The sequence below is a fragment of the Triturus cristatus genome, chromosome 10 (genome assembly GCF_964204655.1).
Source record: "Triturus cristatus chromosome 10, aTriCri1.1, whole genome shotgun sequence".
NCBI classification, from domain to species: Eukaryota; Metazoa; Chordata; class Amphibia; order Caudata; family Salamandridae; genus Triturus; species Triturus cristatus.
In genome coordinates this window covers 1,158,808,067-1,158,834,668 of record NC_140593.1, presented here as the reverse complement: position 1 = coordinate 1,158,834,668, position 26,602 = coordinate 1,158,808,067, and the positions used below count along the sequence as shown (strand labels likewise).

At 46.4% G+C, this 26,602-nt stretch overlaps 1 protein-coding gene across 1 annotated transcript in view; it reads right to left on the bottom strand.

Moving 5' to 3' along the window:
- LOC146796817 (metalloproteinase inhibitor 3-like) overlaps positions 1 to 26,602 on the bottom strand; it is an 85,415-nt gene that overhangs the window by 18,887 nt on the left and 39,926 nt on the right. Inside the window, exon 5 of the mRNA XM_085629541.1 lies at positions 24,306 to 24,421. Coding sequence (XP_085485667.1) covers positions 24,306 to 24,421 — 116 coding nt within the window. The remainder of the gene's footprint in view (positions 1 to 24,305; positions 24,422 to 26,602) is intronic.

Below are 26,602 nucleotides of genomic sequence, written 5' to 3'. Positions count from 1 at the left end.
CGATGGGATTCTAGAGTATGTTGCAAATCGGTTTCATTTTTTGAATGCACCGTTTGCGTGATTCAGAAGTTTTCAAAAAGTGTAATGTGGCAAAAGGGTCCAGTCAGTCGCTTGAGCCCGCGCTGCCGCCAGCGTTGGTGATTAGGAGACATGCCAAGCTGCTTACAAAAAAGTTAGAATGATGAGAAAATAGAATTGTTTGAGCCGCGCATCCACCATTGTTCAACATTAAAGGGGGTGTGCCGCGCTATTTAAAACAAGCGTGAGGGAGCGTGGCACGGCCCTGTGAGGGGGGAATAAAAAAAAAATAATAAGACGCGGACCGTGCTCTGCTTAATGACAGTTTTGAAGCACACTCATGCTTGTGGCGACATCCGCCTCACGGAAGCGAGCAACAGCCAATTAGCATGCGCGCCGCTGCTTGCTCCTTCAAGGTGGATGCAGCCACAAGCACGAGTGTGTGCTTGAAAATTAGCAGAGCAACGGCTAAAGGCCCTCCGAAGCAGCGCAATGCACAGGTGAGACCTAACTAGGACATCACTCAGTTTGAGGCATATGCAAATCATTAACATGGCCCATGCAAAAGAATTACTCTAGTGCTTAACGTTGATTCACTAACTTTACCCTTCAAATCAGATCCTGTTTAACAATAAATAATTCATTCACAAAAACTGTGTAAATTTTGCTAAAATACTAAACCTTAATCAGTCAATAAATCGGGATTTATAGAGTGCAGCTAATCACCTGATAGGGTATCAGGGCGCTTAGTAGGACTGTTATGACAAGATGCCTATTCACAGCAGTTCTCTTTATTCAAAAGCTGAGTCATTGCTCAGAGTGAGATATGTGCAAATCATTAACAAGGCATGTGCAAAAATTGATAAGTGTATAACATTGTTTCTCTATAATTAGCCTTCTGATCAGTCACTATTGAACTGCTTACCATTAATTCTTCAACTTTTGACTTCTGTTCAGTAAATAGATCATGTACAGTAGCTTCATAGAACATGTAATATAAAACCACTAATCTTGATGGGGCAAGTCCAGAACATTTGCAGGCCCTACACTGAGGAATTTATCGTTAGATCATTCATATTGCACTTAGGTATACTAAAATTAATTAATAGGATGGATAGAAAAACAACAGCTGGTTAAATAGAAATAAAACAGGTTATGCAAAGGTCAAAGAGCCGGGTTTGGTGGCTTAATGGACTAATGCGTCCACTTTAGGGGCCAGTCTTTGACCTCATGGTCACAGGTTGTAATCCCAGTAGGTCCACTCAGCCTTTCATCCTTCTGATTTCAATAAAATGAGTACCATTGGGTAACAATAAACAGCTGTTATTCAGCGCTAAGATACTCTTGGGTGAATGTGCATTTTACAAATACACATGGTGTGTTATGCTAAAAAGAATTTTTCTGCCTCAGTCAAAATATTTAGCAAAGCGGTGGGTAAACTGAGTTGACATGCCTGACAAACATAGTATAAGTGCTTGACGACATGTTCTTACCCCTGCTTTTAAAAACACTGATTTTAATAATAATCGGAGAGAACATAGCAGGATTGGACAAACACATAAAATATAATCGTGTTTCCTGGGGATAGCCACAAAGCCTGCAAATGCTAATTGGCCAGTCTTGGCGCCATTTCAGTGTACCACCATTAGTTGGATGTAGGCCAAGTCTTAACTTCAGAAATACATCCTGCATGCGTGATGAAACGGGACAGTCATAAGTCTGGGTACACTATTTCTCATAAAAATTGATAACTGTTCAGGCATGTTTTTCAACTCATAGTGCGTTTTATTTGCATTGGAAGAAAGGGATTTAGTTGCTTCATCGCTAGAGACACAGATGGCTGTCCTCCAAAAGTTTGATAAGGCTCTATTAGATAGGATCTCCATGGAACAGTATTGAATATGCTACTTACCAGTATGCATCTGTTCTTGGCATGTAGGGCTGCTGACATTCATATCTGTGCATAGATCGCCGCCTAGTGTTGGGTCCGGATGTTTGCACGTTGTTGTCCTGGAAGAGTCTTCGAAGTATCCTGGGATAGGTGACTCCTCCCCTGGACTACAGTGCGCATGGGCATCCTCTCCATCCTCAGATTGTTTTTCGCCATTGTGGCAGTGATGGAGTAGATATAGAAAGTGATGACCATGCTTACAGTAATTCTGAGAGCTGCAGCTGCTACAGGCGCCGGGGAGGAGGGAGGGCGATATGAATGTCAGCAGCCCTACATGCCAAGAACAGATGCATACTGGTAAGTAGCATATTCAGTTCGAGGCATGTGGGCTGCTGAATTCATATCTGTGCATAGAATATATAGCAGTGCCCTCTTATTTGCGGCGGCTACCAGTGCCAGCTGCAGCGGTCTGAAAAAGAGTTTTGAGAACAGCCTGTCCTACAGCTGCCTGCTGTTTTGATTGCACATCTACACAATAGTGTTTGGTAAATGTATGTGTAGTGGACCAGGTGGCTGCTCTACATATGTCATGCAAAGGAATGTTTCCTAGGAAAGCCATTGAGGCCCCTAACTTACGTGTTGAGTGGGCTCGTGGGGGAATCGTTAAAGTGCGTTTAGCTTTTTGATAGCAAATTTGAATACATTTAACGATCCATCTGGCTATTCCTGCTTTGGAGATAGCGTTACCTTTGTGGTGTGGGGCAAAGGCAACGAAAAGTTGTTGTGTTTTCCTAAAGGGTTTGGTCCTGTCGATATAATACATGAGGGCCCTTTTGACATCTAGTGTATGGAGTGCCCTTTCTGCGACAGTTTGTGGGTTTTGGAAGAAAACGGGCAGTTCAATGGTTTGATTCATGTGGAACTGCGATACCACCTTTGGCATGAATTTGGGGTTGGTACGTAGTACGACCCTGTTGGCGTGAACCTGTATAAATGGCTCTTGAACGGTTAGTGCCTGGAGTTCACTAACTCTTCTCAAAGAAGTGATCGCTACTAGGAAAGCTACTTTCCAGGTAAGGAATTGAATCTCGCATGAGTGTAGAGGTTCAAAGGGTGGACCCATCAGGCGTGTGAGGACCAAGTTGAGGTTCCACATCGGAGCCGGTGGGTGGCTTGGTGGAATGACTCGTTTGAGTCCTTCCAAGAATGCTTTGATGGCAGGCACTCTGAATAGAGAGAGGTGCTGCCTGGTCTGCAGATAAGCTGATATTGCGGTCAAATGGACACGTATAGAGGTGTACGCCAGATTGCATCGGTATAGGTGTAATAGGTAACAAATAATGTTTTGGATGGATGCATCTAGCGGGTGAATGTCATTATTATTGCAATAAATGACGAACCTCTTCCATTTTGCCGCATAGCAAGCTCTGGTAGTGGGTCTCCTGGCCTCCTTAATGATGTCCATACAGTCAGGTGGCAGGTTTAGGTAGCCAAACTCTAGGACTTCAGGAGCCAGATTGCCAGGTTCAGCTGTTGCGGATCTGGGTGCTGAATCTCTCCATGGTTCTGCGTCAAATGCTCGGGTTTGACCCGCAGCCTTTGATGCGGCACCACGGAAAGTTCGAGAAAGGTGGTGTACCACGGCTGGCGTGCCCACGTTGGAGCAACCAGGACGAGCGTCAGTGAGTGTTGACGCAGTTTGCGTGCCACCAGCGGTATCAGTGGTGCTGGGGGAAAAGCGTACGCAAATCTGCCGGACCAGTTCATCCATATCGCATTGCCCTGCGACTGCGGATGTGGGAACCTGGCGGCAAAGCTTTGGCATTTTGCGTTTTCGCTTGTCGCGAATAGGTCTATCTCTGGATGACCCCACTGCTGGAAGTACGGTTGGAGTACTGATGGGTGTAACTCCCACTCGTGCATCTGGTGGCTGTGTCTGCTGAGCAGATCCGCCATCTGGTTGTCCTTGCCGGGGAGGTGTTCTGCCATGAGGAACATGTTCCTTTGAATGGCCCACTTCCACATGCTCTGAGCCAGATGAGACAACTGTGGAGAGTGTGTTCCTCCCTGCTTCTGTATGTAGTACATGGCAGTCATGTTGTCCGTCCGGATCAACACGACTTTGTTGCACAAGTGTACTTTGAATGCTTTCATAGCGAGGAAGATTGCCATCAGTTCTAGAAGGTTGATGTGCATCTTCTTTTGTTGTTGTGTCCATAGTCCCTGCACTGTGTAATGGAGTACTTGAGCTCCCCATCCCTGGAGAGACGCGTCCGCCGTCAGTATTATCTGTGGGACAGGCTCTTGGAACGGTCGGCCCTTGCAAAGGTTTTGTGGATTCCACCAATGCAGAGAGTTGTACGCCCGACCGCTCACCAACACTAGGTCTTTCAACTGTCCTTGAGCCCGATTCCACCGACGTGCTAAGCACTCCTGAAGCGGGCGCATATGTAGTCTCGCGTGGGGGACTATGAAGATGCAGGAGGCCATCATGCCTATCAACTGCATGAACACTCGCGCGGGAAGGGAGTGTTGTGGTTTGAACTTTGAAATCAGCATTTGCATGCTGTTGATTCTCACCAAATTTGGCTGAGCTGTGGCCGCCAGAGTGTCTATAGTCGCACCTAGGTACTGTTATAGTGTGCGGGCTGTAGATGGGATTTTGGGTAATTTAGTGAGAACCCCAGACTGTGAAGGAGGTGAATGGTGCGGGACATGTGGGTGGCACATTGCTGGGCTGACTTCGCTTGAACGAGCCAGTCGTCCAGGTAAGGGTAGACGTGTATGTGCTGCCTCCGTAGATGTGCCGCCACAGTAGCTAGGCACTTTGTAAACACCCTTGGTGCCGTTGTCACGCCGAAGGGAAGGACTTTGAATTGGTAGTGCTGCCCTTGAACCTGAGGTATTTTTTGTGTGATGGGTGAATGGGTATGTGGAAATACGCATCCTTGAGGTCCAGTGTGGCTAGAAAGTCTCCCTGCTTGAGCAGCGGGAGGACTTGCTGTAGAGTGCGCATGTGAAAATGCTCGGAAAGAATGTATCTGTTTAGGGGTCTCAGGTCTAATATAGGTCTGAGTGACCCGTCCTTTTTCGGTATTAAAAAGTACAGGGAGTACACCCCCGTACCTTGCTCGTGGACGGGTACGACCTCTATTGCGCCTTTTAGAAGCATACTTTGCACCTCCTGCTGTAAGAGCGTTAAGTGCTCTGAGGACATAGGACGGTTTTTTGGAGGTATTGTGGGTGGAGTGGAGGTTAGTTCTAGACAGTAACCGTATTTGACAATATCTTTGACCCACCTGTCCGTGGTGATGGAGTTCCACGTGGACAGGAACCTTTGTAGCCTTCCCCCGACAGGTGTTATGTGGTCGGGAGGAAGGGAGAGGGCGTCACTGCTTGTTCTTGGGGGAGGACCTGGTGTTGCCGTAGCCGCGTCCTCTGCCCTTTGTACTGGAGCCACGATATCCACCCCGGGTGTTTTTATCGTAGGTGGTTTGTGTATTACCCTTGTTGTAGGTTTGCTGTGACCCCGGTCCTCTACCTGCTCCTCTATTACCGGGGCGACGAAAGGAGCCGCTCCGAAAGGACTGAGTCTGGAGAGCCCCCATGGACTTTGCAGTGTCCGTGTCCTTCTTTATTTTCTCTAGGGTGGTGTCAACCTCCGGGCCGAATAAATAGTCGGGGTTGACAGGCTGGTTGAGTATGTTGTTTTGCACCTCAGGTTTGAATCCGGAGATTCGTAACCATGCATGTCGTAGCAGCATGACGCTAGTGTTTATGGCCCTGGCAGCTGTGTCTGCGGCATCCAGCGCGCACTTGATGGATGCGTTTGTGAGGAGCTGTCCCTCCCTGATGAGGATCTCTGCACCTTCTCTGTATTGGTCAGGGAGATGTTGGATTAGTTGCTCTAATGTGTCGTAGTGCGCTCTATCGTAGCGAGCGAGGAGTGCTTGAGTATTGGCAATGCGCCATATGTTGGCTGCCTGGGCGGCAACCCGTTTGCCAGAGGTCTCTAACACCTTGGACTCTTTGTCTGGGGGAGGAGCGTCACCTGTTGTTTGTGAGTGTGCCCTCTTGCGAGCATTCGCAACGACAATGGAATCCAGAGGTAATTGGCCTCTGATGTAAGTAGGGTCCCCAGGCGCTGATCTGTATTTCTTGTCGATCCTGGGGTTTATCACTCTTGCCCTGGTGGGTTCCTTGAAGATGTCCTTTGCTGGTTTGAGGACACCCTTCAACATGGGTAGGGTTTTTATATTCCTTTCTGAGGATGCAAAAGTATCCATAAGAAAGTCGTCCTCGACGGTGTCCGAGTGAAGTTGCACCCCATGATTGGCCGCAGCACGTTCAATTAGAGCGTTGAACGCTGCTGTGTCCTCTGTGGGAGATGTTTTTGCTCCATAGAGTTGCGGGTCTTGTGCATCCATAGGTGCACCTGGGTCCACAGGGTCATCCCAAGTTTGATCAGGGTCCTGTTGGCCGTCAGGGTCCATGTCTCCGGGGTAGGGGACTTGGTCACCCATGTAGTCCACCAACGCATCCGTGTCAGAGTGTGTGGGAGAGAAGGATTGTGGATCCTGGTAGGGTGAGTGGAAAGGTTTGTAAAGAACTGGTTCTGAAACCACGGGCAGCTTTCTTTTAAGTGGAATCCTGAAGGAGTCCAAAGCCGGCTCCGAAGTTATTTTCCGTTTGTGGATAATCATCCTGCCTGTGTCGGCGTCGATTATATGCGATGGAGACGTCTCCGCAGAGCGTTCGGCAGGCGTGATCGTGGTATGGGTCACCCGTGTCCTGAGTTGGAACAGTTTCGGGGCCGTGGATGGTGGCAGGCCAAAAGTAATGTTGGCTGGTGTCGAAGAGGCTGCTGGAGCTTTAATTGGTTCGGAGCCCGACGTGTCCTGGAGGACCATTTTCTTTTTGGTGCTTTGCGCCTGGAGCGCCCTTGAGTCTTTTGCACCGACCGGTTCTGTTGAGGCGGTCGTGGATTTTTTCGGCGCCGGTGGGTCATCGAGTCGAGGGGCGGGAATGGCCGTCGACTTCTTCGATGAGTGTGGCTTTGGTGTCGCCGTGGAAGCGGTGCGAGACGCAGCAGGGTGTTTGACCTTCGGGGTCGGAGTCGATTGCGTCGGTGCCGGGAGCCGAGCAGGTTTGGTGGTACCGAAGGCCTTCTTCCTCATGTCGACTCCGACGTCGGCCGCTTCGAGTTCGGCACCGAAGTCTCGTTTGGTGCGCTCAGTGCCGATGTGTTTTGCTGGCGTCGAAGGTGTGGAGGGCCTCGATCCGACCAGCGCCGCTTTCGGTTTCGGTTTCAATTGAACCAATACAGCTTTCGGTTTCGGTTTTGAAGAAGGGAAACCAGCCGTTTTGGGCATTAATGGCTTCCGCTGAATGTCCGAGGCCGGGCCCGAGGGCGGGGCCGAAGAACTGCGGGATAGGTCTTGGGTAAGGCCCGAAGGCGATCCCTCGACCGGAGCCATAGACTGTTGCACTGGGTTTTCTTCAGTCTGAACGGGTAGGCCTTGCTCGTCACCGGAGCTACTCTCTTCGGCCCCTAAGGCCTCATTGTAGTCTCCTACCTCGGTGTCGTCTTCATCTCTGCGAAAGAGTGTTTCGTCGACGTCTTCCGATCCGGAGTCCTATTCGGAAACGGGACTGGAGGGTAGGTTCTCCACTTCTTCGACATCTTCGGTCTCGGCGTTGAAGATGTCGGCCGGGGCCGGTGCCGCTTGCTGCGCCTCGAGTCTCGCCGCTCGTCGATTCCGTAGAGTCTTCTTGGATCGAAATCTGGCACAGGCCATGCATGTAGATTCGTCGTGATCCGGTGAAAGGCATTTGTTGCACACCGGATGGACGTCGACGTGGGGATATTTCGCATTGCATACCGGACACCTCTTGAATGGTGTCCTCGATTCCATCGTTGATGTCGAATCGACGGTCGGGTAAGATGCGAAAGTTTGTTCTGGAAGTTAGTAAACTAACAAAGATACTATCGATACCGATCGAGAACAGTACCGACGCGAACTAAAGGCCTTTTGGCCTGAAAAAAGATTTTCCTAACTTGAGTCAAGATAGCACATCCGAACCCAATGGCGGAAAAAAACAATCTGAGGATGGAGAGGATGCCCATGCGCACTGTAGTCCAGGGGAGGAGTCACCTATCCCAGGATACTTCGAAGACTCTTCCAGGACAACAACGTGCAAACATCCGGACCCAACACTAGGCGGCGATGTATGCACAGATATGAATTCAGCAGCCCACATGCCTCGAACATGATGATTTGTTGATTTCCTCCTAGGACATATTTGCAAGGGAACCAGATTCAGATAAAAACAAAGTGTGTACATTTTAAAAAGGCAACCTGTCACACCAGAGCCTGCCCTTGAGGGTCAAACTCTAATAATTCATATTTTGGCCCTCAATGTTATTCGTTTTTTTGTGGTCGCGAATCTGTCATACAACCATGCCTTACGACAATAAGACTAGGAATCATCTGTCTTGTTTAGATGTCTGGAAAATTCTGTCTAAACCAGCTCAGCTACTTGCTCACTATTGGTCTTATGCAGTGGTTCTTTGTGTAAATACACACAAATAAGCCCAATTATTCAGGGTGTGGAAACTATGAGCAGTAAACACTATATTATGGTCTGTCCTTGCTAACACTTTGTGAATTAAAAGCATTTTACTGAAGGCTGCACATTTATTGAACAACTTACCTTAGCTGCAACTAAACAACTGGTTTGAATAATCTTAACTATGTTTCCTCAGTGAACCATTGTTATTGTTTGTATACTGCATTACGATTAGCCAAGACTTGGCAAAGGAAGGTAAATAGTTGTTACCGGTCCGCCATAAAAAGAGGTATCATCTCTTTTCTGCCTCCTACTTTGGCGTGGTACCTAAAGATCAGTCCCTAAAGAATTTGAGGATTTTCAAAACACCAGACCTGGTGAGATACAACTTCTACTATATGTTCTGAAGTCTGAACATTTACTGTAGCAGTCACTTTCTAAACATGTCATCTGTTCCAGGTAAGTGAAGCTTTGTTTTAAAAGGAGAAAAACTTTCCAAAAAAGTGAACAGAATGAATTTAAACATACCAATTACTCTGTGCAATGTCAAAAATGAAATAAATCATAATATATTACACACATTTAAAAAAATCAATCCAGAACTTTCTTATTCAAAATGTCAGTGAAGGCAATACATCATCAATAAGTCATTTAATGAATTTAAACTATTTGCTGGGAACCCTAATTTTACAAAGTGGCAGCTAATATTTATCTATTTTATTACTTATTTGCAGTTTTATACACCACAAAGATGGCCCAATGGCACTAGAGCACTTTACATGAGAACCAGACTATGCAACATACTTGTAGACAATGGAATATTATGTGATTGGCCAGAATCACAGGATGTTGAACTGAGGTTGGCACTCAGGCCTAGCTCCTCAGTTTTAAAGTGTGCAGCTCTGGCCACGAGTCCTCATGACAAACTGAAACATTGTTAGTAACCATCAGTTAGTGAAGTAAATTCCTGCAGGTTATGCAATTGAACTTACTTTCAGTGAAAGCATTGCTTTTGTTTTGGATTTTGTGATCCAGTAATCAATCCAATTAGTTTCTCTGCCTAGTGGCATGTTCAGAGGAGCACCACCATTTTTCATCTTATTTTACCTCAATAAGACTTTCAAAAAAAGCCCCAAAGAGTATTCAATTCATTACATATGGTGATAAGAGGGGACCAAGCTTCTGTATGCAGATCACAAAAACAACGCAATTTGTTACTGAGATTCAGAATCCTCCAGTATATTATAGTCTTGAAAATCTACTTATTGGAGTCGTAATGGAATAAGAATCTGAATTGGTGCTTGGTATGAGACTGGGCATATGATATAGGTTACAAGGGGCCATAACAGTGATTAATAAGCAGCCTATTTTCAGTTTCTTTGATAACTTGTCCTTCTCACCCATGCTATTGAACATTTTGTCCCAAACCAGGGCTCTAAATTTACCCTCATCACTGTCTGTTTGGTCCCACTAAGACTGGATCTCAAATCGCTGCCGATAGTTATTAATCCCTACACCCTTTGTAGCCGATTTACTCGTACCAACTCTTGGCCAGACAACGTATGATCTGCACTCCTCCTCAGTCAGTTATAGAAATGAATATCAGCAACCTCTGCTCTTTCACATATGACTGGGATGGCAAGTTCCAGTAGCAGGACAGCTCAAGGGGTGTGCAGGTTGACATTTAACAGTTTCTGCAGCATAGTGCATTCTACACAATCCACTGAAATCAACAAAACAGCATTACAGTTTTGTTCCTCCTTTGACGGGGTCCACACCACAAGCGTGCTCCGGTCCAATACATTTCTAAGACTACTTCCTGCTTCCCTAAAACGAGTTTGTGTTATTGCTCATAAGTCCTTTGAATCGATCACTCTACTTAAATCATCCAACAAGGCCCTTTGAATTTTCCTTAATCTTAGCATTCAGTAACGCAATTAAGTGCTACTTACTAATGACCTTTCTAGCCCCTTTTTTAGGGCTCGCGCCCTGCGTTGCAGGGCGTAGCACTGCTCGCGCAGGCGAGAGTCGTTTTGTCTGGGGTATGAAAACAGACCCTGTAATCGCACACGCTCGCGCGTGTGCTTTTGCTTTTGGGTTCCGCTATTGGGCTTTGAGTGCGTGTTTTTTTTTTTTTTAAACAGAGCACGCAATAGGACAAAAGTGGGCGCATTGCTCCGCCCATGGCCTATTGGTGTCTGTTACGCGCACCAAAGCCCATGTGGTTTCAATTATCGTACCCAGACACGGGCGCGATAATTGAAAACATATGGCTCGCTGTGGCTCCCGCCACTAGCAGGCATGTTTTTGTTTTTAAATAGCGATTGCTTTCAGTGCCGCTCGTGTTTTATGTGGTGGTTGGGGGGGGGGGGGGAGGGAGGGGGGGGGGTAGTGGGCAGAGTGCCTTTTAGGTGAGTCTCTGCACGAACCCTCGCCCCCCTCTTCAACCCGTGAAATTTATTTTAAGTCGACAGGTCTGCATTTATCACAAATTGCGTTTCTGAATGCCTGGGTGTGCTTGTCTGATGTATAAAAGCCTGGAAGCGGAACCCGGTTCCATCACTTCACCTCCCCATCACCACAGCAGGCTTTTTCTTCCCGCCGCTTTTGTATAACTGCAAACAGTTATTTTTAGCATGTCGAGGATTTATTCCACCACAGCTACAATTTCTGGCCTATATAGCTAGGGACAGTAGGCAGGGGTCAAGGACATGAGAAGAAGACAACTAAAGGGCAGTGAGAAAGAGCGCTCCTGCAGTCAGGGTTATCCTCTTAGAACCCATGCTGAGCTTCGGAGTCTCTGGCGTTTCCCGCTGTCATCAATCAGCTTTACTTTGCCCAGCAGGGACCTTTGCTGCCGGGCCAGCCAGCTATGCGGTCGTATCGCTGGAATCATCATGATGCTGAGGTGAAAGGTGACCCCTGGAGACTCTCCCCAATTAGTTAGCACCAGGGGACTCTCTGGAGGCAGGAGCCTCTCTGTGGATGCACGGGGGCTCTCTGTGGAGGCAGGGGGCTCTCAGCAGATGCGTGTGTAGCACACTGCAATGCTCCGTGAGAGAAACACTTTTTAATTAACTGAGACCGGGGTCCCAAGTGATGAATGAAAGGTCACACTTGCAACTACCTTTCTTACTCTCTCCTGTTGCTGGGGTTGCCCTGTGTCACCCCAATCCTAGTAAATGTATTCATATGTAAAATTACATCTATAGCTACATGCACAGCATGTCACGTGTCCCTGAAAGAACTCAAGGATAGACTGATAAAACCTTCACTATTCTCCTTAAAAATGCACCTGCTGGCAGAATTGCATTCAGTAAACAGTATATATTATGGGGTCTATTCATAAACTATATTTTGTAGTATGTTCTGTAGTACTACAAACAAACTAAAAAATGCTATTCACAAACCTATGGGTGGAGTTTACGGCTCCACCTTGCCTATATTTTTCTGTGCAGATCCTTCACACATGTAAGTATACATTTTAGTAGTAATGGTTGGAGGGACCGGGCAGAGTGGCTGGAAAATGGGGAACTGAGATTCACAAAATGGACTTCTAAAGTTGCTGAAGCTAAAAAGGGACACGAAACAGTAGTAAATTACTCCCACTCAGAGCTGTAGTAAGTCCAGCACCACACATGGCCAACCACTGGCACTGCAACACTCTCCCATAGAAAATAAAGGAGGTGGGGACTTAAAATAAAACGACATAGCAAATAATGTTAAATTAAATTATTTAAAATAGTTATAAATATAAATACATATTATACATTTAAGTCATGTAACTATAAAATGTATTTAATATAATTAAATTACTTTCAATTAATTCTATACATCACTTTTATTATTGATTAATGCATAGTATATATTTTTTTTACTCTAGGTGGGAATTTACTTTTTAATCTAAACTTTGCTTGCCAGGATTTCTGACTCTGTGCATACCTGTGTTGAATTACTTTACTGATATGTGAACTGTTTATTTATAGCAATCTAAAAATTCGAAATGAAAATGCTGGATGCTGCGGAAACCGCAGAAATGAAAACGTATGCTTTGAAATTGAAGGCACTGGCCTATGCCCTGTTGGCAAATGAGTTGCCATGCATTTAATCCTGGAACTCAGAGAAAGATTCACAGTCTTGATGTCTGATCGGGATTTCGACGTTTTTTGCCCTGTGTTCACCCAGTGCCCAGCAGGACTACTCGCACTGTCAATAATAAACAAGCATTTAAAATGCAATAGGTCTCGCATTATTAAACTTTGAGCTATTGGTGTTGCATTCTTTAGCAATGCCAATAGCTCAAACTTTAATAATGCAAGACCTATTGCATTGCAAATGCTTGTCTAGAGGGGTACCATTAAACCTTCCTTCCAATCATGGGGGATTTGTTACAGTTGAGATACTGTTGAAAAAAGTTTGTTTAAAAGTTTCACGCAAAATTGGTTTAATTTTTAAGTGGCGAGGACTATATGGAGCTGATTTTTCATTAATTCCTGTACAAAGCCAATTGGTCTTTCTCCATTTCATTCACTCAAACAGGTACAACAATGTGCATCTTTCACTCCTTTCAAGCCAAGCAAGGTCTTGATGTCTTCTTTCCAATGTCAATCTAACACACTCATGGTGTTCTCTTCTGAATGGTTCTTCTTAGTGGTCTCCTACTGTGGGAGATAGCTTGTTTCTTTAAGGGTTTACCAGGGAGTTTATTCACAGTCCTTAGAGATTTGGCTAAAGCGTGCTTTAATTTTTTATTTTTTTATTTTTTTTACAGCTGCCATTAAACTAAGGGCTGCTTTGTATTTAGGAGATTTTTTTTATAATCTTGGTGGCCAGCGTTCTTTGATGCTAAAAGATTTGGAACAGACAGGCGAACATTGGTCTCTTCATTGGAGACTTCATTGCAGACTTCATTGTGATCTTGAATCAGCACGGCTTACATGGTTGTAAGGTCTAGGGGCAGTGCTGTGCTCATAAAATCATTTGTAGTTGATTACACTAACGGGTTTACCGAAATCAAGCTTTGCACCAATATTAGCAATTCATAACGCCACTGCGAGAATGGTAACAGGAACTCGACGTTTCAACCACATCACGCCCTCTCTAAAATAGTCCAGATGGCTCTCTGAAGAAACTAGGATCTAGTTGAAGATAGTGTGCATGACTCACAAATCCCTAAACCATGAGGAACCTAGATACCTTACAAATTAGCTAAAGATCTAAGGTGGTAGTTCCTCCCTTAGAAGACGCAATTCCTTCTTCATGGAACCCTCAATATTTATAGAAGAAAACCTATGCCAACACTTTCTATGGAGCCACCCTGAGAATATGGAACTCTCCCCCAGCGAAGAACTGGGCCAACACATACACAAGCGCCTAAAAATATCTTTTTTAAAGATGTGAAGGAGATTCTACAAACTAGATTCCTCACTTCCTGCTTACAAATCAACCTGTTTTGAAACACATCCCACACCCAGATGTAGACCACCGAGTTAGCATGTTCTCACCATGACACCAAGTGGGCCCCTTGCTCAATACTACTGACTTATTACAAGATGATCTTTGCTCAATACTACTGACTTATTACAAGATGATCAATCGAACTCTCCCTTGCATTCTAGTGCGCTTTTGTTGCATTGTTTGATGTCTGCATTACCGGAACAAATTTCTATTTTTTTTTCTACATACAGATCTCTGATACCTTTGGGTCATGATGTTGCAGTATAAAACTCTTAAAAATAAGAAAATAAACAATCTATATAGCCAGACCACTCTTAGGTTTGCCTTTGGTTGATTTACCAGTGCTTTGCAAGAATACTTCGCACCCATCTATTTCCAACTCCCTGTTTGCCATGTTTCTTGGTGGCATATTATAGCAATATTCAATAGGAATTTCAGCATTTCAAAACTGCCCTACATCTGTGCTGTAAAAGCCACATTTCAAAACAAAATCAGACACCAACTAATATCACTCTGCTCTGTTCATTGGACGCAATTGAAGAAGTCACCTTTTACAACATATGGATTTCTCTGTGGGTTATCGAAAGTTTTGAAAATTGAATCGAGGATGCTTCCCATCATCCTCACGTATGCCAGCTAATCTACTATCTCAACTGACTTTCTAACTTCTGCAGTGATCAAATGTATTTGCAGATAATTGTTTTGTATAAGGAAGAAGTTAAAATTATTACACTCAAGGTTTAATTAATCACACTTCACATTCACTTTGCCTGCGAAAATCCCACATTTTTCATCCACTAGTTTGTATCTCTTTAGGCCATCAGATACCACCTTTGTAAGATATCTCACCATCTGTGACTTCACTAACCTACTGCCAAGTCTAAGAAATGAATCCTACAACTCAATGAGAATTCCTACTATTTTGTCATCAATCCATGAGATTTTAGCACTGTCCTTCTAGGACCTGACAGCAGTCGGATATTGGAAGAAAAGCTTAGGCTTTTTGTGGAACATAATATGCCAGGTTCCCTCCTCTTGAAAAGTGTGCCTTCCTCTAGATTGATGTAAGGGCATTAGTCCTACAATTGTAGCACTTTCATGTAAGGATCACATATCTCTTCTTGGCTACTCCCTGGGAGTCTTATTGTGGAGTTGTTTGTCATATCTTTATATGTTAGTTATCTTTTTATAGGATTATAGGTTCTCATGTGACTGTAAAAAGGATTCAAAATTGCAGGTCTGTGTGCCACTACAAGCTTACTTGTGCTTTTAAGTTCTATATTACTAGATTTGTGACCATAAATCTATCTGGGTGCAAACTTGTGATAAATGGGTCTCCTAGTCGATTTATCCTTATGTCACCTGTGCAGTAAAAGTGGCTGGGCACACTCTCTATGCACTATTTCCTAGGTTGCTACAGTATGTTTTGTTTTTCAACTATTTAACCCTCTATTGTTGGTTTTGTCACTAGTTTCTTGATTTATAAAAAAATATGTAGCCTAGATGTATTCAAGTTTACCAATCAAATACACCTTGAATCATCTATGAATGGACAATTGCAAGGTTTTCTTTTTTTTTGGAATCACATTATTTACAATCAACTTGATTTAAGTTACCAAAGTTACTAAGTGATTTTATATCGTTTTCTTGTGCATTTTCCCTTCTGCTTCATTGAACATGATTTTGAATACTAGAACCTTTATAGAACCATTTATTAGCAATGCATGATCCATGTTTTGTTCTAATAAATTTACCTGTTTCGCCATTTTTTTTGCCTGCCAATCAATGGCCGTCACTACCCAACATATCAGTCATTACATTAAATATAGCTAGAACGGACTTCCATCTATTTCTGTTTTCTCATCTATTTCTGATTTATCTCCTTACTTTCTCTAGCAGTGCTGTCCAGAGAGAGTAAGCTGGGCAGTTCAGGTTTAGTTAAAAGGATCTAGATCTTTCTGTTATGCTTTTTTTTGCTTTTGAATCATTTCAGCCACTGCAGAGGTTTCTTTAAACAAATCTGGCCAAAGCAGCGAGGCATCACCTGAACTGCAATTTAACAAGATAAATTGATAATTAGCAGACATATCATTCACTTACCTTGGAGCAATACGAGTGTTAGACCTGGTACCATTGGCGTGGGTCTCCCTTCAATTTTTCGCTGTGGTCTCCTCGGTGTTTGCTGGTGTTAGATGCTCTGGGCGCTGTGCCACTGCCATTCAATGCCACAGCGCGAATGACCCCTATTGTAAATTGACTGTAAGAATTGGTGTAATCCTAATTGACCCAAGGAACATGATAGGAAAGTCGAATTTAGTATGCCTGAGCTCCAATTATTAAAGCGCATCTTTTAGTGAAGATTATTTTTATATTCTGTGTTTAAAACTACCACTTTTGGAAAGTAGGTATTTTCTTGCCTAAGCCTTCCCGTGTGCTCTGCTGTTATGTGTATTGGCGGTCTGGTTTTGGCGGGTCAGGGCAGGCTGAGACCGAACTAGATTAAATAGAGAGATCTGCAGTTGGAGTATGGGGAGGGGTGACCCTTTGTCTGAGCAGGGCTGTGCCTGGCAAGGTGAATGATGGCTCCATCTCCCACTATGCATCTGATGGCAGACCCCCTCTCCCTGAAAGGCAGGATGAAGCCTCATAAATAAAGTGCTCCAAGACGACACCAAACTGGTTCTGGCTGGGTTCAGCGATTTGTGACTTTGAGAACAAAACCTTTTGGGGTATAAAGATCTGTGCTAAAACCCCTACAGGGTGTGTTACTTCTGGATGTCAAGACGAACCTCTGTCCGTGTAACGAGAGGGAAAGGACTTTGAAACTTTTATCCATCTTGCTTAAGCAACTACTCGAGGACCTGATTTGAGCTGGCCTCCTGCTGAAGTCTGAGGGACATCAGACTTCACTCATCAGCCGTCCAGATTCCTATTTGAGAGGGATTCTACTCGCATGCAAGGACTCTGTTGAGAATTCCAGAGCCTCTGGTTCTACTGCGGGGAAGGCGGGATGAAAGTCATTGCATCGCTATTGTGGGCCACCGCAGCTGATGAGCTGTTGCAGCTGAGAACCCGCATTGGCCCATGTTTCCAAAGTCATCTTGATCGCTATTGTGGGCGCCGCAGCTGAGAAGCTGCGCCGCTGAGAGCCCGCATTTGCCGTCCTACGAGCATCATCGCTATCGCTATTGTAGGCTGCTGCAGCTGAGGAGCTGCACCGCTGAGTGCCCGCATTTGCCGTCCTACGAGAATCATCGCTATCGCTATTGTGGGTCGCTGCAGCTGAGAAGCTGTGCTGCTGAGTGCCCGCACTAGTCACCACTTCGAGGATCTTGCTATCACCTGGGGGTGCCGCTGGGTGCCCGCCTTTAAGCCCCGTCCGTACCCCTTTAAATCTCAGGTACATTGTGCATCACCGGGTCGCGTGGACCCCGGCCTCGAACTAAGTTTGTTCCACATGCTTTTTGAGTGCCTCTATTGCTTCGAAGTGAATCGAATAGTTTACCTGTCGGTGTAGTTTTGCAGCTTGAAGATCTTTCTGTATTCACTATGCTGTGCATTATTCCGCGATCTGGTGGTTGGGTCCGATTCGTAGTCTTTCTTCTGTTTTTTTTTTTTTTTGTAGCCCAGGTGGGCGTCGACGTCCCACCATTTGGTGCACCTCTCGTGACGTCGTCGTGCTTCCTGCGGAAGTCCCACCTTTGGGGCGCCATCTTCGGGTTCTTTTTTCCTCTCTTAGGCGTTTGATCAAATTCTTTGTCAACTTTTTCTGTAGTATTTCACTCCTTCTGTTCTTCTTTGTCTTTCCCCCTCTCCCTCCAGGCTCATCTTCCTGGCGGAGGTGGGTGGGTTCGCTAGTGAATCCAGAAAGATCTTCAAGCTGCAAAACTACACCGACAGGTAAGAAACTATTCGTTTTGCAGCGTGAATCTTTCTGGATTCACTATGCTGTGCATAGACTTTGTAGCGGTTTGTTGTCTTTGTGGCGGCTGGGTGGTAGATGAGCGTTGGTCGTTGAATATGTGTTGAAGCACCTTCTGTCCTACTTGTGCTTCCTTGTTCATCTGTATGTCCACGCAGTAGTGCTTAGTGAACGTGTGCACTGAAGCCCATGTTGCCGCCAGGCATATGTCCTGAATGGGCGTATTTGCCAGAAAGGCAATGGTTGCCCCCTTCCTCCTTGTGGAGTGAGCTTGAGGCCCCTCAGTTAGCTCCTGTCCTGCCTGTTTGTGGCAGAATTGTATAGTTAGTGCGATCCATCTTGCAATGGTGCCTTTTGTCACTGGTCTACCCAGGAAACTCGTTGCAAAGAACACAAAGAGCTGCTTGGTTTTCCTGTGCTCCTTGGTCCTCTCAATGTAGTGCATCACCGCCCTCCTAGCGTCTATAGTGTGCAGGGCCTTTTCAGCGCTTGAAGTTGGATTTTGAAAGAAACTCGGTATCTGAATACTCTGGTTCATATGGAACGCCGACACCACTTTAGGCATGAAGTGCGGGTCCGTTCTCAGGACAACCCTATCTTTGTGTATCTGTATGTATGGCTCTTGCAGCGTCAGTGCTTGCCGCTCGCTCACCCTGCGTAGCGACGTGATGGCAACCAGGAAGGCTGTTTTCATTGTCAACATTTGCAGTGAGGCCTTGTGGATGGGCTCAAACGGCGCCTTCATAAGTTCCGTTAGGACCACGTTGAGGTTCCATGCCGGTGGCGGCATCCTCTTCGGTGGCGCAATTCTTTTTGCCCCCTCCAAGAATCTTTACTACCTGATACGTAAAGAAACTTCCTCCTTTTTCTCCTCGTGTGTAAGCTACGATGGCTGCCAGGTGTACCCTTAGGGAGGACGAGCATAGATTACTTTTCAGAAGGTGTGGGAGGTATCTAAGCACCGTTGACTCTCTTGTCATTTTATTCTCTAGTTTATTTTTGCTGCACCATATTGTAAATCTTTTCCATTTCTCCCCATAGCATTTGCGTGTTGTTGGTCTCCTCGCCTCCCGCAGCACCCGCATAGTGCTTGGAGGCAATTTAAGGTGCGCAAACTCTAGGTCTTCAGGAGCCATGCCGCTAGGCTGAGGCTCTCTGGTTCTGGATGTAGAACCTCCCCGTTCTGCATGGAGAGCAGGTCCTTTCTTTTTTTGAATACGTGCGGCTTGCTCTGTGCCATTTCCATTATTTGGGAGAACCAAGTCTGCCTTGCCCACTGTGGTGCCACTAGGATCAGTGTCATGTTGCTGCTTCTGCACTTGTCGAGCACCCTGTGTAACAGCGGTATCGGCGGAAAAGCGTAAGCAAATGTCTTTGACCAGCTTATCCATAGGGCATTCCCCTGTGATTGCTGTTCTGGTTGCCTGGACGCGAAGCTTTGGCATTTTGCATTCAGGCGTGTTGCAAACAGGTCTATTGAGGGGGTTCCCCATCTTTGGAATAGTCTCTGTGTTTCCTGTCCATTGAGCTCCCACTCGTGGGATGCTGAGTTCTGCCTGCTGAGCCAGTCTGCCTCCACATTGTCCTTCCCCGGTAGGTGTATGGCCAGAAGGTCTATCTTGAGTGGGATAGCCCATCTCCAAATCTCCTGTGCCAGAGAGGAAAGGGGGAATGATTGTGTCCCTCCCTGTTTGTTGATATAGAACATGGCTGTGGTATTGTCCGTCTGAATCAACACTCTCTGGTTGTATAGCTGCTTCTGGAAAGCCTTCAGGGATAGCAGGACAGTCTTCAATTCCAGGAAATTGATATGTCTGACCGCATCTGTCGGAGTCCACAGACCCCTCACTCTGAGTTTGTCCATGTGTGCTCCCCATCCCATTTGTGATGCGTCCGTGGTGATGGTCACAGTTGGGTTTGGTGGTGTCAAGCTCTTTCCCGTAGTTATGTTGTCCTTGTTCCACCAAGCTATCTCCTCCTGCACTGCGTGCGTAACAACCACTAGATCCTCCCAACTCCCGTTTGCCTGTGAATATTGCTGTTGTAGCCATTCTTGGAATGGTCTCATGTGAAGTCGTACATTGGGGACTAGGTGGATACATGACGCCATCATGCCCATGATCTTGCTCACTGTTCTCACTGTCAGAACTCGCCCCTTCTGGTAGAGAAGCGTCTCCTTCAGTAGGGCTGTTGTTCTTCTGTCACTGGGCATGACCGTCTTGGCTATGGTGTTGATTTTCGCTCCCAGGAAAATCTTCACCTGTTCCGGTTCCATTGATGACTTTCCCCAGTGGATCGAGAACCCCAGGTTCGCCAGGGTTCTTGTCACCCGTTCTGCGTGTTCCTCGCACCTCTCGCGAGTGCTTGCTTTGATTAGCCAGTCGTCTAGGTAAGGGTACACATGAATCCCTTCCCTTCATAAGTGCGCCGCGACTGCCGCGAGGCATTTCGTGAATACCCTTGGGGCTGACTTCAGCCCGAAGGCCAGTGTTGTGAATTGGAAATGATCCTGGTTGATGTTGAATCTTAAAAGGTTTTTGTGCCGCCTGTTCATTGGGATGTGCAGGTAGGCATCTTTGAGAGCCACGGTGGACATGAAGTCTCCGCCTCGTATTTGGGGTAGCACTTCTTGCAGCGATGTCATTTTGAATGTTTTCGTTTTTACGAATTTGTTTACGAATCGTAGGTCCAGGATGGGTCATAGATTTCCGTCTACTTTTGGTACCAGGAAGTAGTTAGAGTACACCCCCTTGTTCCTTTCTCTGTATGGCACTGGTTCTATGGCTCCCTTTTCGAGCAGCTGCAGTGTCTCCTCTCTGAGTTGGGCAAGCTCTTGACCCGAGCGTTGTCTTCTCTTTGGAGGCATTTTCTCTAGTTCTATGCAGTATCCGTGCTGCATGACATTTAGAATCCATTTGTCTGAGGTTATTCGTTGCCATTCTCGAAGGTGGAGTCTCAGTCTTCCGCCTACCGGTGTTGCATGTTCGTAGGCGTTTGTATTGTGTAACCCCCTTGCTGTGTTTGTATTGCGCCTCACCCCTGGGGGTATGCTGGGGGTGAGCGTCCTCTTGCGTGCGGAGTCACTTAGAAGAGGGTTGATCCCCCCCCCCCCTCTCCTTCTTTGGCCACGTCAGTTTCCTCTCCCGCGAAAGGACTGGCCCCCGCTGCTGGTACTGCCAGCTCTGCTTCTGCTGTCCTTGCTGGCTGTGACAGTCACCCTGCTGTCCTTGCTGGAAAGTCTGGTGGGACGCTCCCTGCTGGATTCCTCCCCTTCCGAAGGGTCTCTGAGTTGGTGTGCCTCTTCTCATCCCCCTGAATTGCAGGGCCCCCATGGACCTTGCCGTCTCATTTTCCTTCTTCAGCTGGGTGAGCTTTTCGTCCACTGTTGCCCCGAACAGCGTTTCACCATTGAAAGGTGTGTTCAGTATGTTGCTCTGGACCTCCTGCTTGAATCCAGAAATCCTGAGCCAGGCCTGCCTCCTTTCCGTAATGCCTATGGCCATCAGTCTGCTCGAAGTCTCCGCCCCGTCCAATGCAGTCTTAATGCACGAGTTGGCGATATTCTTTCCCTCCTCCACAAGGTGGGAAGCCCTCTGACGGTACTCTTCTGGGAGATGCTTGACTAGCTCCCCCATCTCGTCCCAATGCTGGTACTGGTGCCTGTTCAGTAGCGCATTAGAGTTCGCCATGCGCCAGTGCATTGCGGCGTTCCTTTCCACCTTCCTTCCAGTGAGGTCCATCCTTCTGCTCTCCTTATCAGGAGGTGGTCCAGAGGTCGCTGGCACATTTGCTCTTCTGGCCGTGGAGGCAATGATGGAGTCGGCAGTGACAGATCCCTTGATGTAAGGTGGATCCAGGGAGGAAGGCTTGTATTTCTTCTCCGTCCTGGGCGTGATAGACCGGCATGTTGCTGGATCCTTAAACGCCTCCTTCCCTTGGCTCATCACGCTTTGAAGCATGGGGAGGAACTGGCTCCTCGTCTGAATGGGGAGCAGAGTCTCGAGGAGGAAATCAGCTTTCGGCTTCTCCTCATGCAATTTGACTCCAAAGGCTGCTGCAGCACTCTTTACGACCATGTTGTATGCGCCGATGTCGTCAGGCGGCGAGGGCCTCGACGGATAAGTGTCCACAGGCTCTTCGGGATTTTCGGCGTCGATGTCCTGCCACTCCAGTTCCTGAGTCGTTGACGGCGCCGAGCCGTAGAACGATTGCTGGTCATCTTCCTAGTCATCGCCCTCATAGTAGGGACCTTCTTCCTCCTCCTCAGCATCTCTCGGCTGCTCTTCGGCGTCGAATTCATCCTGTTCCTCGATCTCGACGACGTCAGTCGACGGAACCGTTGGGATTTTGAATGGTTTCATTTTTTCGTCGAACTGCTTCTTCCTTTGAAGGATGCTCTCCTTCTCCGCCTCGCGCCTTCTCTTCTTTTTCTCCATCTCTGAGATGTTTTTGGCGTCGACTGCGGGTCTCTTCGACGGAGCGTATGTCGACGCGGTCTTGTCCTTCGTCGCCGAACGCCCCACCTCGTGGGCCTGCTTCGACGACCTCTGCTTTTCGGCGGCCTTCGGCACCAGGGAGTCCTTTTCGAAGGATCCGCTCGGCCTTTTGTCCATGGATCCACCTTTGGTCGTCGAAGTTTTCGGCGCCGGTGCTCCTTTCGTGGACTTCGACTCCGATTTTCGAGAGTCACTTTCGGGTTTTCGGGGCCCTTTCTGGGGTTTTGAACTCGACGTGTCTCTTACCTAGTCAGGCGTTTTCTTGTCGGTCTCTACGACCGTGAAGACATCCGGTCCCTCGGCGATGTTGTCTTAATCGTCGGTGGAAAGGCCCAGATCGTATAGCGACGGGGCCTTACCCTTGCCTTCCATGTTGAAGTTAGCCATTCTCTGTCGTTCTCTCACCCGGAGTGTCTTCGGCGTGAATGCTGAACAGGCGTTGCAGTCCTTGCTCTGGTGGTCGATCGGTAGGCAAAGGTTGCAGACTGGATGCTGGTCCTTCTGCACGTACTTGTGGTGGCAGTTAGGGCAGAATTTAAACGGTGTCTTGTCCATTGCGCTCAGAGCCTCTGAGTGCGCATTTTCCTATGGGCGTCGAAGAATTTCGGGGATCTCCTCCTTCACGTCCCAGCTATAAGTTCTTCCTCTCTGTAGTCTTCTCCAGTTGTAGTCTTCTCCAGTTTTCTTGATGAAACTTGCGTTTTCTCCTTCTTCCTGCGATAGAAACTCTGGAGCTTCTCGGTGACGATCCAGACCCAACGGCGAAAAAAAGAATCTGAAGATGGCGCCCCAAAGGTGGGACTTCCGCAGGAAGCACGACGACGTCACGAGAGGTGCACCAAATGGTGGGACGTCGACGCCCACCTGGGCTACAAAAAAAAAAAAAAAAAAAAGACAGACTACGAATCCGGACCCAACCACCAGATCGCGGAATAATGCACAGCATAGTGAATCCAGAAAGATTCACGCTGCAAAACTAATTATGTGCATTGTGAATTCTTGATCGCTTTTGAGCCTTGGGTTAAGCCTATATGAAGATACTTATTTTTCTATAGCTACTTGTGTGGTGTCCCTTGTAGTGTCTTCACTGCGTTGTGTATGGTCATAAATGCTTCACACACTGCCTCGGAGATAGGCCTGTCTGCTAGTGCTACGTTACCACAGGGTTGAGCTGGGGTTATCAAAGGGTGTAGCCCCTTACTCAGGAAGAAGGATCCCTATTTGGACATCGGCACCAGCCGCTGCCAACTGGAGATCTCCATTTCTAACAATGAAGTATTTCAAAACTCTCCTTTGTGCCCAGTTCAATGTTTGTAGGTGGTTGCAACTTTACAGACATCAGGATTGGGTTCAGTTGGAAATATATTGGTTAGCAGCTATTTTTTTTAATGTAGTCTAGCCCTCTAAAATTTAAGCCAGTAAAATGGAAACCTTTTCCAAGTTGGTAATTTAGTGTAATTAAAGAGTTGTAAACAAATTTTGAATTTATATCAGATGTGGGTAGCAATGTTTTGCTATGGACCCTGTGCTCCTGCGCCCACAGAATTACGCACAATGATATTACTAAAACTGAGTAGCCCCAAAAGAAGCAGCAAGGGGAAGTAGCTCACTGCTTGCAAGCTGAATGGTTGCTGAATTGTTCTTTGCACATCTTTGCCGCTGATACCGAGTCAGTGCAAATTACACTTTTGTATTGGCTCTTCCTTTACAGTATCTTCTTGACTGCAAGATGTTTAAATTGTTGGGTGTTCCTTTACTAGGGAAATAAAGTAGAAAAAAGTGGTCTCTCGGCCAACAAGCCCAGGCAAGCAAGCAAATTATAAAAGATCAATTATTTAAACATTTGAGGAAATGATTGGTAGATTTGTTTAGGTTAAGGCATAATGGCCTCTGTCCTTTTTAGGCTGATGCCTAATTTCATTAGCAGCATCAGTGTTCCAGGGTTACTCACTTTGCAGTCGCAGTTGTATGCACCTTCAATTCCCTTTTTCTGGGCCTCAGACAACGTCCTCCAAGGTACAATGTAGTTGCATAAGTTCACATCCACACGGGCATTCCACCGTGGACCTGTTAGTGATGTGATAAAGACACTGTTTAACTCTTGTTACGTCACAATATATTATGTTCATGACTTTTGAACAATTACTAACAAATCTTGAGCTGCACCCTCCAATTGCCTTTTGCCTACAAGTTTCACTTTTCTTACATTTTGAACCAGGGTAGCCATGGTTCATCCATCAGGGCCGAAACCATGCAAGAACTTCAGGATATTGACGAACAATGAATCAAAATCATTAATATAGTCTGTGGTAGTCAGGAATATCTAGGAAGAGGTGAAACAAGGCACAGGTCCTGCCAAAGCTCTGTTGGTGCCGGCAGCATTTTACAGTGTACTTCTCACTGCAACCGCTTGCGGGCCTTCATGCTGTGGCACAAAGCACTATTTTAGATAAACCTTAACATATATTAGAACATTGGACTGTTAGGAGCACCGTTGAAAACAATGGAGTGCTCCGGGCTTCTAATGACTGGTAGAAGCCACCTGCTCCAAAATTTGAATGTTTGACTTGCTGTGAACAAAGGCCTCTCAGAGCCAGAGGGGATTTAAACCTCCTCTGGCTCCGGAGGCATTTGTTTTTACTAATTAGAACATTCAGCCCTCTAGAGGCGTAATGTTCGAATAGCCTTAGAGCCCTCTATAGCAGGCTCTACCAGCTATTAAAGGCCTGCTCCCTTGTTAAAGCCCCTCGCCGAACGGCGAAGCGGGACTTTAATGGCTGGTACAGCCTGCTATGGCGGGTGTTGAAGCCTACTTACTGCAGAACCAGTGGTAAAGATACTAACTATTGTTCGGCTGCTAAAGGTAGTAGGCGAAAAGGCTGTGGGAAGAGCAAGCCTTCTGAGCTTTAGCAGGGTGGATAAAGAGTGTGTAGAGGACCCTTTCTGTATGGAAGGGAAGGAGGAAGTGGGGCATCTAGACAAGCCCATAGTGGAGCAAAAGCAGATCAGAGATAGAGGCAGGAGTGGATACATTCTTACAAGCACTATTAGGGCAGGGCAAAGTGAACCAGTCAGCTCTAAGAATAATCAGCTTGAGGTTTTAAAAAGCAAGATTGGAGTTTCTCATTATACTGCAGAATGTAAAGAACTTGTTGGTTGCACATAAGCCTGATAAGCTGATAAACTATGTGATGGAAGGTCTGTGACTGATGGTTTACAACCACAATGCAGGTGGCATTCTTCAAATGAATTCAGCAGATGTGTGAATAAAAAACCCAACAGCCTGAAAAATACACCCTCTCTGAGATCTTTCTTTAAGGTGCTAGCTAACAACAATTCAGAAGACACGGTGGAAAGTCAGCAAGATACAGATGCCATAAATACTCTAAATAGGGAGCTCCCACCCCAAGCTGGTTGGGAATCTACTGTCCATAGACTATGGTAAATGGTAATACGATGAAAGTTACAACCTGAAACAGACATCAACAATTGACAGCCATTATAGACATGAGGGAGGCAGTGGAATCAGGGGAAGCCTGTCCCCATGTGAATGTCTCAACAATAGTGGCAGGAAATAGCGACATTGAATTCGTCCTTCACAGCACTCCAGGGTCAACATTAGAGAATGTTCAAGAAAGAGCTGAAAGAGCAGACTACTGGGACTTGCCACATGTAGGCCTCAGACATCCTCAGTCAGGTCAAACAAGGCCTGCTACATTTAAAATGGAAAATATGCTGTTGTCATTGGTATTGGAAATTGCATTTAGATTCACTATATCTGAAGCAAATCAGAAAGAGTTTCAACGGGTAAGTATTACTCTAGAGAAAACAAATTTACTCTTTAGAGGAGAGGACCTTGGCCTTGGACCAGGCAGCGAGTGAGCTTAAAACATAGGTAGCACAGAGCAAAGAGGACATTTTGAAAATGGATCGTAAGGGGAATGAATTACGCCATCCGAAACCACCACCACCACCTCATCAGGACCGCCAAGAGAACTTCCTTCAAAGACCGCCTCGACAACAACGCACACAACAGCAAGGAGCTCTTCAACATCGTGAAGGAACTCTCCAACGCAAATGACATCCCGCCGTCGCAAGCCCTGTGCGACTCCCTCGCCACCTTCTTCCACCGCAAGATCATCGACATCCACGATAGGTTCAACCCCCGGACGACCTAAACAGGCCCCAACACGCCGGAACCCACACACCCCACCGACCACGAACCCCTGACAACCTGGGCCAACGTGA